The 16811-nt window shown below is 39.1% G+C and overlaps 1 protein-coding gene across 5 annotated transcripts in view; it reads left to right on the top strand.

Annotated features, from left to right (window-relative positions):
* The window catches only part of Slc26a7 (solute carrier family 26 member 7), a 131186-nt gene that overhangs the window by 63783 nt on the left and 50592 nt on the right, over positions 1-16811 (top strand). For 4 of the 5 annotated variants that reach the window (XM_029533431.1, XM_029533429.1, XM_029533430.1 and 1 more), the window contains exons 5-6: positions 869-1033; positions 13894-14046. In XM_029533431.1, coding sequence (XP_029389291.1) covers positions 869-1033; positions 13894-14046 — 318 coding nt within the window. The remainder of the gene's footprint in view (positions 1-868; positions 1034-13893; positions 14047-16811) is intronic. The other variant, XM_029533432.1, reaches the window with a different exon arrangement.

Below are 16811 nucleotides of genomic sequence, written 5' to 3'. Positions count from 1 at the left end.
ATTTCCAGAGTGGTTGTACCAGCTTGCAATCCCACCAGCAATGGAGGAGTGTTCCTCTTTCTCCACAACCTCGCCAGCATCTGCTGTCACCTGAATAGATTCCATCTCACACCAGTCAGAATGGCTAAGATTTAAAAGTCCTGCTTCTTAAGAGGCATCCCTGTTCCCCGTCTCTCTGCCCGTATTCTCCCCTCTGCATATAGGTCCTTGTGTCTTCATAGTAAATCATAGCCTTTTAGAGAGGCCTCATGGGTGTCTTTTACTCCCACTTTTCAGAAGCTGAGGTAAAAAGTCCCACATCTCTTCAGTGCTTAGGAAGTTATACGTTTACTGGATATCAGGTAGTCAACCATCGTATAATCACACACATGGATGCAAATTTGATTTTTCTTCCACAGAGATCCAGAGATTCCTTTCACTTCCCTTTTTAAAAGAAACTGTCTCCAAGATTTGCAGCACAGTTAAACAACTAAACAATTTTATTTATTTATTTATTTATTTATTTATTTATTTATTTTTGCATTCTGCCAGTACTGTGAACTCCAGGAGAATGAACATAAAAGGGCTTGGTCAATGCTGATGACTGGATCCCCAGTAGCAGAATAAGAAAAAGAAAGGTTAACATTTAGAAAGAATACTATTGGTTTAATTGTAATGAAATCACGTATGCTGTACTTGGTACAATTTAGAACATCTGAGAATCTTGTAAGATTCTCAAAAGTAAGCAAGTACCAAATATATAAAATCCAAGAATCCCATTTTCAGCTCACTCTGTACCCATGAAATGAAAAGGTGTCTGCTGTCCCCTCTTCGGGAACCTTGAGCATGTGACCTGCACGTGATGCCCGACTCTCCTCTGTCGTTTCAGCTGGTCATGTTTGTGCTGCAGCTGGGCAGTGCCACATTCCTGCTCACAGAGCCTGTGATCAGTGCCATGACCACGGGGGCAGCCACCCATGTCGTGACGTCACAAGTCAAGTATCTCTTGGGGATCAAAATGCCGTATATATCCGGACCACTGGGATTCTTTTATGTGAGTTTTCTAAGTGTCTCTGTTGTTTATATGATCTGGGTATATGTTTCACAAGATTCAGTTTAGCTTACTATAGTACCGAGAGTTTTCTGTACCGCAGAAAGTTGGGTTTAAAATTTTAAAATAATAGGATGTTTTAGATAAGATTGGGGTTATGAAACTAGTTTAATGAGTGCAACTTACTGATTTTGGAAATCATTACTTCTAGTGAATAATTGAATATAAGTTGGGTGTTTAGTGAGAAAAAAAATAGCTAGGTGGTTTGGGGAGTCAGATCTGTTGCCAAGTTCTAATGAAATCCATCTACCAGGCTTTTGATCCACTCTATCACATTCTTTCAGAACTGTGAACTCCAGTAGGGATCAAAACAGAGGTGTGGTTGGTCGTGGTGACTGGAGCCCAGTAGCAGACAATCGGCTACTAAAAGCCGTCTGAATTCGAGAGGAATGACTGACCAGTTTCAGCATATTTCCATAATAGCATCCTAGCGCTCTTGTTTTCTTTGGAGACTTGACTTAAACTTCGTGACTGCTTAGGACTTTGCATTCAGCTGGAACTTTATAACAACTACAGCAACTATTCGAGTAACAGACTTCATGGCCAGTAGACTTCATTTTACTTGGGTTAATACTGTGTTCTAGTTTTAATGTTTTGTAGCAAGAGTTGTGTCACCCTTAGTCTTAAAGCTAGTTTTCTGACTAAGCACCCAGGTATATGGAAGTACAATAACCTACTGGTTGAATTTCTGTTTTGGAGACAATTGCTGGTACGTCTCACTTTTCTGTGCCCTGGCAAGGATTCACTTCATTGCATATCGTCATCTATATTATTGATTTTCTTCTTCTTTTTTCCCTCTCATGTGTATGTGTTTTCTCATATGTGCAGGCACATGTGTGAGGCATGTGTGTGTATGGGGAGGCTACGTTTGACTTCAGTTGTTTTCTTCACTTGCTTTCTACCTTCTTCACTGGGACAGGGTTTCTCCCCGAAACCAGCATTCATGAGCATGGTTTATTTAGCTATCTGGTTTGCTCTAGAAATCCTTTCTCTGTCTTCTAAACATTGGAATTACAAGCAGAACCTCCTTACTGACCTGGCATTTATAAGATTTAGGGATCTGCATGACAGGCGCTTTAACTTCTGAGCCATCTCCTGAGCCCTACTGATTATTTAAAACAGATTTCCAGTTTTAGAATTACTCTTATCAAGATGGTATAATGCTGCCATAAAATTCTATCTAGAAATTTCAACATATTTCACTCCACCTTTATTATTGCTAAGTCAGGTTGTTACTGGTTTTTTCCCCCTATTTTGGACATGCCAACCAGTGGTACAGCTGGACCTAGGATGATAGTGAAAGGATAAGTTCTGGAATTATAGTATAATCTTAGAAATAAAAGGAAGAAAAGATTCTAAATACTGTGCATACACATAGGGAAAACTTAATATAGACCTTGGTTTATTTGTTTGTTTTTTAAGAGTGAGAATAAGGGAGATACACAGAAATTCTCCTTAATGGCATTGTATACATGTAGTGTTTGGCACATTTGCTTATGCATTATGCTTATGCATTTCCACATATGTAAAGCAGAAATGATCAAATACACAGAAATAAACACAACTTGGAATGTGTGTTATGAAATAAAAATAACCAGCTTGATGTTTGGAACAACAGAGTATCAATTGTATTAAAGACCTTTTCTCAGGTAATAAAATAGTGAGAAAGACAGTAATTGGTGGTATGGTGGGTGCTGCACGCCGGGTCTGGAGTTTTGTTGCTTAGGTAATATCTGGCTCAGTGATTCATTCATTGCAAGAAAGCTTAAAATCAAAACAAGAAAACTGGAACTGCGCCTGGAAGCAACATAATCCCGTGCTCCAACTCAAACAAAAGCAGACCAGAGTAGCTGTAAGCTATTAGATGACAGGCTAAGAGTGAAGACCTTCGGGGACTCCCAGTCTACAGGACAAAACAGAATTGGAGAAGGTTCTGCCTTGACCTGCCTGGGAATCGACTGTAAATCCACACGTGTGCAGAGTGGAAAACACACATGGGTTAGAACTGAGCCCCTCTTGCGCATTTCCACGTATAGAGGTGATCAGAACATCTTTGTTTTCAGAAGTGTGATAAAGAAACAGGCCACACTGACTTGGGAATGACATTGCTCCTGCTACCCCAGCTGTTACTGTGTGGACACGCTCACTGGAGCATTCTGGATGTGACTCTACTCTCCCACTTTTTTTTTTTTTTTTTCTTGCGAGGTAAACTGCAGGTTACTTTATCTTATCCAGATCAAACATCGTGGCACCTTTGAAGGTCTTCTGTAAGATCCTACACTGAGACTGACTCACAGCTTGGCGTGTGTATAGGTTGCAGATTTTAAATTCACAGTATTCAGCTACTGGAAGATGCAATACTTTTTTTCGGATAGAACAATTTAAAAATACTTTAACCCTTACTGCCCTGTGTCAGAGGACACTGTGCTTACAGAATGGTCAGAAGGGAGGGTACTCTGTTCTCGGGCAGCGTGGTAGCACTTCTGTGTCCAAAATTATAGCAATTCAAGACTGGAATGACACAAACTAATAATCTGAGCACTTGCGAGACTAAGGGAGGAAGGAAAAATAGCATGAGTCTGAGGCCAGCCTGGAACGTATAGTGAGTTATTGACTAGTTTGAGCTATATAGTGAATTACCAGCCAACCCATAGTGCATAATATAACTATGTAAAAAGAAGAAAATGTGGTAGTTGAATATTAGTTTGAAAAGTAATCTGTTCCCAATGGATATTTTTACTGGGATAGTTGAAAAAGAGTTTCAGAACAGTTCAGTTGAATCTGGTGATCAGAATGTAAATTGGATCTTGGCCCTGATTATTTAAGTTGTACCTGAAAGAGGAGGCCTGAACTCGGCATTGTAATGCAGAGCAGATATAAAGCCATGGCCATCTGATAACTTGGGGCAATTTGCTTTTTGACTACTTCCTTCTGAGTATTTTATATCTTGTTTGAAAGCTAACCAGGTTGTGGAGGCGGGGGGGAGAATCACACCTTGTCACATAAATTAAAGTATAGAATATTTTATAAAGATGCACAATGAGCCTGTCACAAATCTTATGGTCTGGGATACTGGCTTTCATATTTAAAAATCACGTGCTCTAATTCATTCCTGCAGTATTGATCTTTACTGTCAATTTTGAGAGAAAACATCATCTTCTCCTTTTGTTCCAATCTTTTGTTTGCAGTGGATATTAGTGCCTGATGCTATAGCAGTACGTGCCCCATTGCTTCTTTCATCAGGGATGCTGAGCTGTGCAATAAAGAAAAGTCTGTTATCTAAACTGAATTGGAAACACCTCTGTCCAGTGGCCTCTCTGTGCTGGAAAATGTACTCACCTCAATGGGATACCTTTTAGCAAATTATTTAAGTCAGATCCATAAAATAAAATGCTACAGCAGTATATATACACTCTGTCTATCTCATACACACATGAACACACACACATGGATGTGTGTAATGAATATATGCTATATATATATATATATATACATATATATAATATATATAAATAATGAATATATCATGTATAATGAATATACTATATGTATACATACACATGTGAAGAGAATTTAATATAGTCACGGGATGCTGTCCAGCCAGTCCCACAACAGAAAGGCCAAGCATCTAATAGTTATTCAATCCATGAGGTTGAAGATCTTAGCTGTTTTTCAGTCTACATGGATTCCCAAAGAAGTAGGCTCTTATGCCAGGGAAGGCATGCCTCAACATCAGGATAGGTGAACTTTTCAGCAAGAGTGAGGGTAAGCAGGGAAAAAGCCAAAGTTCACTTCTTCTACGTCCTTCCTGTAGGCTGGCGCAGGAAGGTGAGGCTAGACTCTAGCTGCCCATTTTGTTGACTGATGACAATAATATTATGAAGGGTTATAAAAAAGACTGGAGCATAGCTGTTCATTAAATGGAAGCCACTGTCTTCTTACTGGTAATAATTCGATATAAAATGGCTAGGTTCTTCAAGCTCCAGATTAAGTAATAAATACTTTTAAAAGTAATGGATATTACTAGAGGTTTATGCAGATGCGCAAGATGAAGCAATAAAGTAAAGTCACACGTGTCTTTGCAGTTTAAAAAAATCACAGTGAATTGAAAATTTATAAATCTTGAAAGTAAAGATTTGTTTTTATTTATTTTATTTACTTACATTCCAAATGTTTCCCCCTTCCTGCCCCCCCTCCCAGAGTTCTTCACCTCATCCCCCTCCACTTTGCCTCTGAGCGAGTGAGCTCCCTCTTCCCCAGAATGCCTCCTTGCCCGGGGCATCAAGTCTCTAAAGGATTAAGCACACCCTCTCCCATGGTTGCCAGACAAGATAGTCTTCTATTACAACTTGCTGGGGGTCTTTGGACTAGCCCATGTATGCTATTTGGTTGGTGGATTAATCTCTGGGAGCTCCCAGGGGTCTAGGTTGGTTGACACCATTGGGCTTCTATTCTTCCAGTCCTTCCCCTAGCTCTTCCATAGGGGTCCCTGACCTCAGTCCAATGGTTGGCTGTAACTATCTGCATCTGTCTCAGTCAGCTGCTGGTAGAGCCTCTCAGAGGACAGCCATGCTAGGCTCCTGTCTGCAAGTACAACCTTGCATCAGTAATAGTGTTGTGGTTTGGTGCCTGCCCATGGAATGGATACCAATTGGGCCAGTCACTAGTTGGCCACTCCTTTAGTCTTTGCTTCATTTTTGTCCCTACATCTCTTTCAGACAAGAACAATTCTGGGCCCAAAATTGTGAATGTGGGTTGGCTCCCCCATCCCTCTACTGGGTTCTTTGTCTAACTAGCGGAGGTGGTCTTTAGGTTCCATCTCCCTGTTGTTGGGCATTTCAGCTAAGGTACCTGAAGGTCCAGCTTTACTGCTCCTGGGCATATACCCAAAAGATGATACACTATTCCACAGGGGCACATGCTTCACTATTGTCATAGCAACCTTATTCATAAAAGCCAGAAACTGGAAGTGACCCAGATGTCCCTCAACCAAACAATAGATACAGAAAAATGTAGTTCATTTACACAGTGAAATACTATTCAGCTATTACAAATGAGGATATCATAAATTTTGCAGGCAAATAGAACTAGAAGTTATCATTCTGAGCGAGGCAACACAAATCCAAACAGATATATGCATGCATGGTATGTACTCACTGATAAGTGGATATTAGCAAAAAAGTACAGAGTACCCATGATATACCCTACAGACTATAAGAAGTTAAACAAGAAGAAAGGCCCAAGTAAGAAAGCTTCAATCCCATTTAGAAGGGGGAACAAAGGCAGAGGGAGGAGTAGGAGAAAGGGGGACAGGATCAGGCATGGGGGGGAGACAGGTGAGAAGGCCAGAGGGTCAGCTGCATGAAAATATTCAGCTGCCAGAGGTGAGGGATGAGGGTAGGGGAATCCTCTAGAAACATCAGACATGAGATGTAAGAGGCTCCCAGGACTCAATGTAGGTGAAATAAATATTTTTGCTGTTAGTGAGAGCTCATCCTAAGACTTGAAGACATAGTATATTTTAAATTTTATTTCCAATTTTCCATTGATTCAGTCCTCAATCTCTTCTGCAATTATATTCTCACTTCATAAGTTATGCGCTACACTTTAATATTTTTAAGAGATTCAGAAATAGTCATGTTAGAAGGGTCACTCTGTCTTGGAGTCCCGGTTCAGCAGTTAAAGTGTCTTGTTCTGTTCTTTCTGCAGAGTCAGGTATTTGCCTCATACGTGACTTGGTTCCCTAAACACATAACAGAGAAAGCCTTAATTCTTCAGAATGAGAACTGCTTTTTAAAAACTGAAAGACGATGAAGTATGTCTTTAGTAGAAAGGGTGTCTACCCAAAGGGCATAATAAAAATGACAAAAATTCCTCGTTCATATTTGCACATGTGGATTTCCTTGAGAAGGCGCCAGTGTTGAGCCTGAACCAGCCAATGGGAAGTGTGGCAAAGCTCATTTCACCAGCCTGGCTCTATGTTTCTTCTAGACACTAATGGGCAGTTCTGTGCATTAAATCCGAGAGAGAAGGCAAAGTTGGCAACCTTTCCAATGGCCCTTCTTGGAGAGTTTTTACTTTCAGCCTTTATGCAGACTTTGAAATGGACAGTTTCTTGTGTGCCTTTACCCCAAAGTACGAGCACAGCACTTCTCTGCTTTGCTGTACAAACTGCAAAAGCAAAACCCAAGAATGTTAATAAAGTGGAATTGAAACGTCAGAAGGGAATCAGAGCCAACGAAGCATTTTCTTTTATAGAGAATGAGATCACAGCTAAGTGTGTACAAATGAAGTTTATATTTGGAGAACAAACCTCTGAAGGTACAGGCCCTCTGGGACTCCCAAGAATATACTTTGGTGGCTTAGGAACGGCCCCATTTTCTCTGCAGATACTGTGATGTTTCTGTTGTGAGTTGCATGAATGCCAGTATACCATAAAAATAACAGGCCAAGCTGAAAGGGAGAGAAGCAGAATGTTTATCTGCAGCACAATTTAATCAGCGGTGCAGTGTATAGAAATTGTGAATTTGGAGTAATTACACGGACATTTACAATATAGGTTACTTTCAAATATTAAATCAGACAGCAATATTTTTGCAGCTCAACCATCTTGGGCTTAGTGCCTTCCATCCCCCACAGTTCACTGAGAGACTGCACCACCGCAAAACTCAGTGCTCAAGTAATTCAAATTAAGCTTATTTTTCTAAACAAGGGATGGCTGGGTGCCAGGTGGGCCTTGGTATGCTTGGCTGCATGTTTGGTACAAGGGAATTTTGTGTGCCCATGTTGTCTCTAGCTGCTTGACATACCATGTTTCCCGTTCTGGCCAGAGACTTCATTTATCCCTTGAAGCAAAGCAAATGGATTTAATCCTAGTATGAGATACAGTTGTTGATCAGAAATTTAAATACATGCATGTAAAAATGTATAGAATGTTGTTTTCTCTCTCCTTTCTGATGCTTTGCTTGTATTAATGAAAATGTAACCTGAGACTGATATTCAATATTTTTTTTCTTTTATTTGGTATTTGTGTTCGCTATTTTGGGGCGTGGAATTATAAGAAGCTTATCAGCACTGATTTTTAAAGTATTTAATAATGTAATGGTATGTAGGCAAAGTTGATAGGAGGCATCCAGATCTGAGGAGCAGGGAAACTTGTTTAAACATTAGTTTGGAGATGATAAAAGATGGATTTAGAGAGCTGTGAGTTTTTCAGGAGCTTGGATTCAAATATCATCTGGTGGAAAGAAACTTTGTAGGGAGGACAGTGTTGACATAATTGAGAGGCACCTGGGTAAATGCACCAATGCTATGATTGTTTCCTTAAGAACACAGCAATCTGGAAAGGTGTTTATGACCTCGATACAGTGATAAAGAAAGCCGCACCCACCCTTGATTAAAGAACTTCTAGAGTAGATTTCTGTAACAATTTTTGCTGACAGATTCATAAGCAATGAGGATCCAGTTAGTAAACACTATCCATGTTGTCCACGAGGAGAGATATGAAGTTGGGTCGGTGGACACACACAGACTTGACAAACACAAATCTCATGTAGTTTGTTAATGAGAAATGGGTCATTGCTTCAAAGAAGTCACGTGATAAGGTGGATGGAGGTACTTGCACTTAAGGTAGTCATTCCTTCTGTCCAGATAACGTGACCTTCACAGAAACACAGAGAGCAAAGAGAGACCCATCCATGGACACAAGCTTGACGTGATGGAGGGGGCAGACAAACTAGTTCTTTTCTTAAACTCTTTTAAGTGGAAGTCAGAAACTTGGTGATTCTTTTCTCCAACTCTTGCATTTTGTTTACAAGACTTATCCCAAAACGCTGCAGGCTTTTGCCAACTCTAGCAGCATTCATCAGGATGGACTCCTCAGTAAACTCTACTCATTATGAGGCTTTACAACGGTTATCTGATCAAAATGCTTTGATGAGTCATACCTATTTCAATAGACAGTCTCCCAAAAATGTAGAGAAAGTCTCTATTTTCAGACATATATTTTCGTACAGAGATCATGCCAAATGCATTTTCTGTTACAAAGTGAGCACATGTAATAAGCATGTTTGAACGCTAGCTCTCTTGCCCTCTGGAAACAGTCCTGGCCTTGTGGTTGGTGACTAACTTACAACCATATATTTAAAATTAAGACCCATAGATTGACAGTTCTTGGTTTGTACGTACTACTGTTCAAATAGAGTGCTGACATGTAGCAAAATGTTCTGGGTTTAGTGCCACTTAGCTGCTTACCCAGTGAAATGCAACCTTTTTCCATGACAGATCCTTAGTACAGAAATCACACAGGCATAATCAATGTATGAAAGGGTTTATGTGTTTCATTTTGCGTGGAAGGATTTATTCAGGTGTTCTTTATGGTCCCTTTGTAGGTAGTCCGGAAATACTAGCAAAAGTGATTATTAATGTTATTTTCATAATATTTTAAAACACTTTAATTAACTTTTTATCTTATATATTTTATTGTAGTAACCAGGATGCTAGGGAAGGAGATATTTTTGAGTAATGGGTATTTCCAGTTGTCTGAGTATTGAGAAAAACCACCTAGTGATATTTTCTAAGCATCTGAGATTGTTGTCTTGTGTCATGAAGCTTTGTGTGGATGCTGTGGCGTTTTCTTCTGCACATGTGTGTTCCTATACAGGGTCCTAGAATCTGAGTCATAATGTGCACTGAAAACAACTGAGTGGGTGTGGCTCCAGGGAAACATTTCCTTTTAAGTTAACTGATACTATGAGGTTTTTCTGCCTTCAATTTTCTTTATTATGCAATTTTAGTTGCTATAAACATCTGATTATTTAGATCAGGTTGATCACATCAAAGGTATATATTACTTGGACTTTACTATGGTGGTAACTTTAATATTTGTCTCACAGCTTCCTACAAAATAGAAGTCCAATAAGCACGAGTGTATGCAAACATAACTCCAAACCCATCCCAGGCGTAGCCCAAGTTTTCACAGTGAGAAAAGCAAGCATTTTTATAGGAATCAACCTTTCCTGGCCCAGATTCCTACTCATGTTCCACTGTATCCCATTCAGAGGCTTATCGTGACTTTTGCCATGTTAGAACAGAATATTAATTAAGTCAACAATGTTGCTTGAACATCTGATTTCAGATATTATTCAAAGAGTTGAGAATCCATCATTAAAAAAATAGGCAAAATTATGAAAAATGGCCAACTCAGTTAAAACGTGTGTGTGTGTATGTGTGTAAAAGTTACTAGGCAGAATTCCAGAAAAAGTATAACATCTAAATAAATTAAATGTAGCAATGTATATGCAAATGAATAAGTCATTTTCATTCTCTGAATTGTCTCAAAATAGATTTGTTTATGTATTTCCATTTTATGCCAAATAACAAACTAGTCTTATAATCTCAGGAGTGCTGAACTAGTTTATTAAATGGATTGGTCAGTTCTAGTGAACTCGGTTATTTATTCTGCACAGAATTGCTGTCGCTTCTCTCTGAACTCTGAGAAGCCAGTGACGGGAACCTTTAGGAATTTTTTTTGTTTGTTTGTTCTTTTGTCTGTTTGAGAAAAAATTTCTCTCTGTACCCCTGGTTGTCCTGGAACTCATTCTATAGACCGGACTGGCCTTGAACTCAGAGACCAGGCTGCCTTTGCCTTTGAGTGCTGGGATTAAAGTCATGCGCTACCACTGTCTAGCCCTAAGAATTTTTTATTAACTGGTGGAGAGGGTGTGTACCAGCATATAGAGACAACTGGACTTACAGTCGAGAGAAATGTAACATGTATTTAGGATGCCAGAGCTCTACTGAGTGATTTTACAGAAATGCCTGTGTCTCTCCTGACCTCCAGCTCGGCAGCATCTGCATGTACCACTCATATCTCATAAGCTGATTTAGCTTGTGACTTCTCGAAGTGGGTCCACATGACAGTCATTAGGACTCCGCCCAGCCTGCTCCTCTGTTGTGTTCTTCATGCTCTGAGTTCTTGTTTTAATGAGTCTTTGCCCACTTACCCCCCCCCCCATGTTCTTCTGGAGCATCTTGTAAGACATGCTTTGTTTGATGAGCTCTCATTTAATCCAGACAGACAATAAAATCCCGCAGGGGGGTCTCATTCCTCTCATTCTGGGGTGGTCATTTGTATCACTGCAAACACATGTTCTCAAAATGCACATTACATAGAAATCTGGTATGGATTGGGAGCTTCATTGTCATGGCATACTTCTAATCTCCTGGGGAAAGGCATAAAGAATGATATAAGTGCTTTAAGACATTTGGATGATTGGCTCTTTGGGAAGAATAGTCTCACTAATATTCTCAATTATCCTCAAACCACTGGACAGAGACATGTCATTTAAAAAAATTCTTGACACTCTGCTTATGGTCTTCCTTATTGGAATGTATCACACTGAGAAAAACTATAGTGATGAAAATTTAAAAAAACATAATTAATTTAATTCAAATTTTATTTGATATGCATAGGTGTTTTGACTGCATGTATATCTGTGCACCATACACTCGCAGTGCCTGCAGTGGCCTGAAAAGGGCATTGTATTCCTCTGAAATTGGAGTTATAGACAGGTCTATGCTTCCTCGCGGGTGTTTAGACTCAAACTTGGGTCTTCTGGAAGAGCAATCAGTGCCTTTAACCATTGAAATATCTCTCCATCCTCCTCACATTGGATTTCTATCTTGGGCTTTGAGTCATCAGGAAATAATAAAGTAATAATAATAATTTAAAAAAAGGACCCAGTTTCTTCACTTTCAGGGATGCTGTGAGCAGTTGTCATCATAATGTCTAGTGACCGATAGGAAAAGTATTTTCTGTGTCTCACATAATGATTATCATGTAGTGGTGAATTCTGTTCCGAGTAGAACTGAGTAAGTATAGTGGTGTGGACAGTAATTTATGAAACCACCTGCTCCATGTTCTGCGATGTATTTCTAAAGGTATCAGGTTGCTGCTGATATTATTATTATTATTATTATTATTATTATTATTATTATTAATTATTATTATTACTATTGCTTTATCTGTAAGTTAAAGTGCACTTTGGACAACCTGACATTACCTCAGTTGTTCTCACCCCATGAAGCTTCACTGCATTTTCTTTCACAAAATTATTAGAATATTTGCAAGCATGCTCAGTATGTACAATTCATGTATGTTCAAGAGGGCTGAGGAGACACATTAGTATGTGTACACGCAAAATCAAGTTAAAAAATATTCAAATTTGGTTGCTTAATATCAAATGCTTATAGAGAGCAAAGGTTAGATTTAGGTTAGCTCTTTTCCTCCTTTTCACACTCTTTAGGACTCCTTAAATTATACCTTGTCTCTTTATGCCAGCAGACTCGTCAGATAAGCAAGTGCCCACAAGAATTTATATTATTGAGCTAAATATTTCTGGCACTTAGTTGAGTGAATACAAGCTCTCAACTTTATGCATGCAGAGTTCTAATTTTATTATTTCCCTTCACTTTAGTCTTGAAAAAAAATTTTTTTTTTTTTGCCAACTGGAGTAACAACATTGAGTATCTATTATTATTATGCTATTAATATACCTTCTTCATATTTACCAGTGAATTGTTTGATGTTAGCATGTTTTCATTTGCTTTGCTTTGCTTAGCTGTGTGTGTGTGTGTGTGTGTGTGTGTGTGTGTGTGTGTGTTGGTGAGTGCACAGGCATCTGGAGGTCAGAGGACAGTTATCAACTGACTTCTTCTGCCTTGTTTTCTGCGAAAGGGTCTCTCACTAAATCTGGAGCTCAGGAATGCATCCAAGCTGGCTGTCCAGTATGCTCCAGAGACCTTTCTGTCTCCATCTTTCCAGTGCTCAGGTTATAGACCATGCCATGGCTCAAGCTTTTTGAAGTGAGTTCTGGACTACTGAACTCAGAGCTATGAGAGCCATCTCCTCAATCCTATGCTGGTCTCGTGATCATGTGTTCTCAGAAGCCACGCACTCCTTACACCACAGTTGATGCTCAGAATCATTTAAGTTTGACCTTAATGCAAAATATGTCCACAGACTTCTTCCTCCACCTCTTCTTATCTATAGCCTTTGCAGTTCCTGTTTCCTGGTTTGGGAAGGGCTACACTCATTGCTCACACATTCAGTCATATACTTCCATCCAATCAGTGTCATTAGCATCTTGTACTAGTTGATTAATTTAATAGTAAACCCTACAATGCACTATAAAGTCTGTGAGTACTAAGACTGTTTCTGCATTGTTGACCCCTGCCAAGTTAGCACTGTCCTGAGTGAGTGGCAGTAGACGAATAAATGCCCAGTAACTGAGAACATGGTAACAGATTACAGTAAGCCTGATAGCAATGAAATAGCAGCCTTTGACTTGAGAGAGAGAGAGAGAGAGAGAGAGAGAGAGAGAGAGAGAGAGAGAGAGAGAGCCCCATCAAGTTTAAAAACAATAGTGGCCATCAAAAGGTGAGGCCCCTCTTGCCTTTTTTTCGTTCCAAGGAAGGAGCCAGGGAAGGGATTCTGCTCTCTAGTGTCTTGTGTAGGAAGAGACAGAACTTGAGTTTGATGGAACAATCCAGGACAAAGAAACTCAATGAATGAAAATACAGACTTTCCCTTCCTGTATTCATTTTTCTCCCTATCTTTGCACCTCCAGTCATTAGGAGTTGTTTGGTTTTTGTTGTTTGTTGTTTTGTTCTGTTTTGTTTTGTTTTGTTTTGTTTTGTTTTGTTTTGTTTTAGGACAGCATCAGTGAGTTGATTTAGGGTCAGATTCGGATGCTGGTGTTTTCTGGGCAACCCTGATTTGGTTCCTTTTCTCGTTCCTGTAGATTTATGCATATGTCTTTGAGAACATCAAGTCTGTCCAGCTGGAAGCACTGCTCTTATCCTTGCTGAGCATCATTGTCCTTGTTCTCGTTAAAGAGCTGAATGAACAGTTTAAAAGAAAAATTAAAGTTGTTCTCCCTGTCGACTTAGTTTTGGTAAGTATGCAATCAGAAAGCTTAGCTGCTTTCAGGGAAGGGGCATAAGCTGCAGAGGCCTACGATATTTTCTACAGTAACCCACAGCCATTCCTGGGTCTCATTAATGAAAGACTAATTTGCGTGGATATACATTAATGTAAGAACAGGAAACATTTTGAGTCAATGTTTCCAAAAAGGAGGCATACATGTTTTCAATTTATATAACGTTTCTCATATGCTTTTGATTTTTTTTATAAAAATAAGAGAACATTTCGCCTGAGATCTTCTTAGAGACATGTCTAAGAGCGAGTTCTAAGTAATGCTGGTTATGATCTGACACAATGACATCAACTATGATAACCTGTGCTATTGCCGTGATCCGTTTGTGACACATGTAAAACTATTATCTGACAAATAGTCATTAGTGATTGGAAGTTTTGTTGATCTTTCTATTCCTGAACTAGCTTTACCTCTATGAAAAAAAAAAATGCTTAGGATTTTCATTGGCCAGGGCTGTTTCTTTGAAATATGTTTGTGACTGGAAAATTACATCGTATCTTGCTTCTAAAGATGAAGTTTTAAGAGCCTTTCCAGGAGCACTTAATAAAGGCTCACACCAGCACAACCACAGCCTGCCAACTTACGCGTCCGTAATGAGCTTTAGTTTCTTAATGGTCTTTCCTAGTATTATTCATGTATAATAATAAATAAGTGGTATTTAAATAACCTCATCAGCTGAATTTCTTATGGCAAGATCCAAAATGTGCCATCTTACCTCAAAGTTCTGAAGGGATTAAGAAATGCCAGTTGCATCTTGGAAAGTTGTATGAAAAGTTTTATAAAACTAAAATTTGAAAATAACCTCCAGGAGACAGGCCCCTAATCTCGTCATAAAGCAACTGATATTTTTCTGAAAAATTGGTAAGGATCATTCCAAGAGTGGCAGATATTCTTGATATGGTGTGCATTTTCAAGACCCTGGGCAAAAAAGCACCAATGCAAGACAAAAATACTTGACAACTACAGAATAAACAATTTTTTTTTTTAAAAAAAAAAAAGTCAGTTCCAGTCATTTTTTACCTTGACTTTACTTGGTTGATGATCTTGAAAAGTATATTAAGATAGAGAATTCTACTCCTGCAAGTTGTGGGCAATTTGGTAGCATGAAGAGATCCATTCTAGGCTGTTCTTTCTCCACTCATTCCAGCTTCATCCTGCTCATGACACCGAACCAGTGTCAAACATTGGCCATGTCCACTGTCCCATCACAGCTACCCCCGGATCCCCTATGGGTCTCTCTTCTATGAAAGATGCCCTGTAACCAGGCAAGATGCTGTATCAGCAGTGAATGATAGATATTTGAGTATCTGCAGCATAGATAGAGGAGAAACGAGGGTAGATTTGAGTTGGGCTCCTATTCTTTTTCTTCCAAAGCTTTCCAGTTATGGGGAATGAGACAGTTGAAGGAGAGCCAATCAGAACTCTATCTTTAGCATTCTGGATAGAATCCCTTCTTTTCTGTCTCTAAGAGCAGCTCTGGTCTACAGATACCCATAATAGTAACAAAATACTACAGAGGAACTGGTGACCTCAACAGACAAAGAAATCATGTTAAATACAGCAAAAAAAATCAGAGTGCTGTCTCATTGACTGTTCTTAGAGTACTCATATATCACTTTAATATTTTTCTAGTTTACTTTTGAACTTTCTTTTTGTTAAACCTAAAGTAACATTTTGCATTTTAAGCCCATCTCATGTTTTAGAAACTTTTTTTTTTTACAAGTTCAGTTAAATTAAACAAAAGGCATAGTTAGGAATACAACTACAAAAGCTGTTTTTTACTAGTAAGCATTGATTGTTAGATGTTCTTTATTTGATAGTGTAATTTTGTTATGCTGTTACTTGGATCATGTATATGGGCAATTTGTACTTAACCTATATAATTGATGTATCTCTTTTAAGAAGGTAAGTCATTTAAAGTTGCTTTTGTTATTTTGTTTCTATTTGTCCTCAGAATACTTCTCAAGACTCATTTTAGGTGATACAACTAGTTTTTACTTTACAGGTTATCATTATGCAGTAACTCAATTTGGTAGTCTTCTTCAACATTTGTATTTAAAATCTCAAGTATAATTTAGTCATAGCCCAATACAGTAGGCCATGAAATTATATAGTAATAGACCAGAAGAACTGACATAAACTATGTTAATTAGCATCTCTTCAAAGCAACCTAAAATCTATAAAGGGCTCAGCCTATGTTCTCCAGGGAGCAGAGGTTCACAAGCTGTGAAGCAGGGGTCTCAGGTCTGACAACCTGGAAATCCCATAGCTAGTAAAAACAGTACACAAAAAAATGTGATCATGGGTGAGAAACACTCAGTCGTTCCAGCCCATGCGACACAGGCTGACCTGGCTGTGACATGTGCTGAATGACGATTGTGGTGCTGAGGGGAGGGCTCTCTGGTTAAGTGCTTAAACGTGAGGACTAGAGCTCCTATACCCAGAGCCCTTACACATGGCACTCAGACTACCTGTCATTTAAATCCTGGAAGATGGTACTAGGGGATGCCCAGGGCAGACTGGCTGACATGACTAGCCATATATAGGAGCTCTAGGTTTGATTGAGAGACACCCATCTCATTGAATAAGGAGGGATAGCAATAATGAATGAGTCCAGACATCAGTTTTGGTCTTCTACATGAACATGTGCATTTTCACACATGCAAACCTGTGGCAAGTATATATACATGGATGTAACACTCACACACACACACACACACACA

The sequence above is a fragment of the Mus pahari genome, chromosome 22, assembly GCF_900095145.1.
Source record: "Mus pahari chromosome 22, PAHARI_EIJ_v1.1, whole genome shotgun sequence".
NCBI lineage: Eukaryota > Metazoa > Chordata > Mammalia > Rodentia > Muridae > Mus > Mus pahari.
The sequence above is the reverse complement of the archived record's forward strand: the minus strand, read 5'-3'. Positions and strand labels throughout refer to the sequence as shown.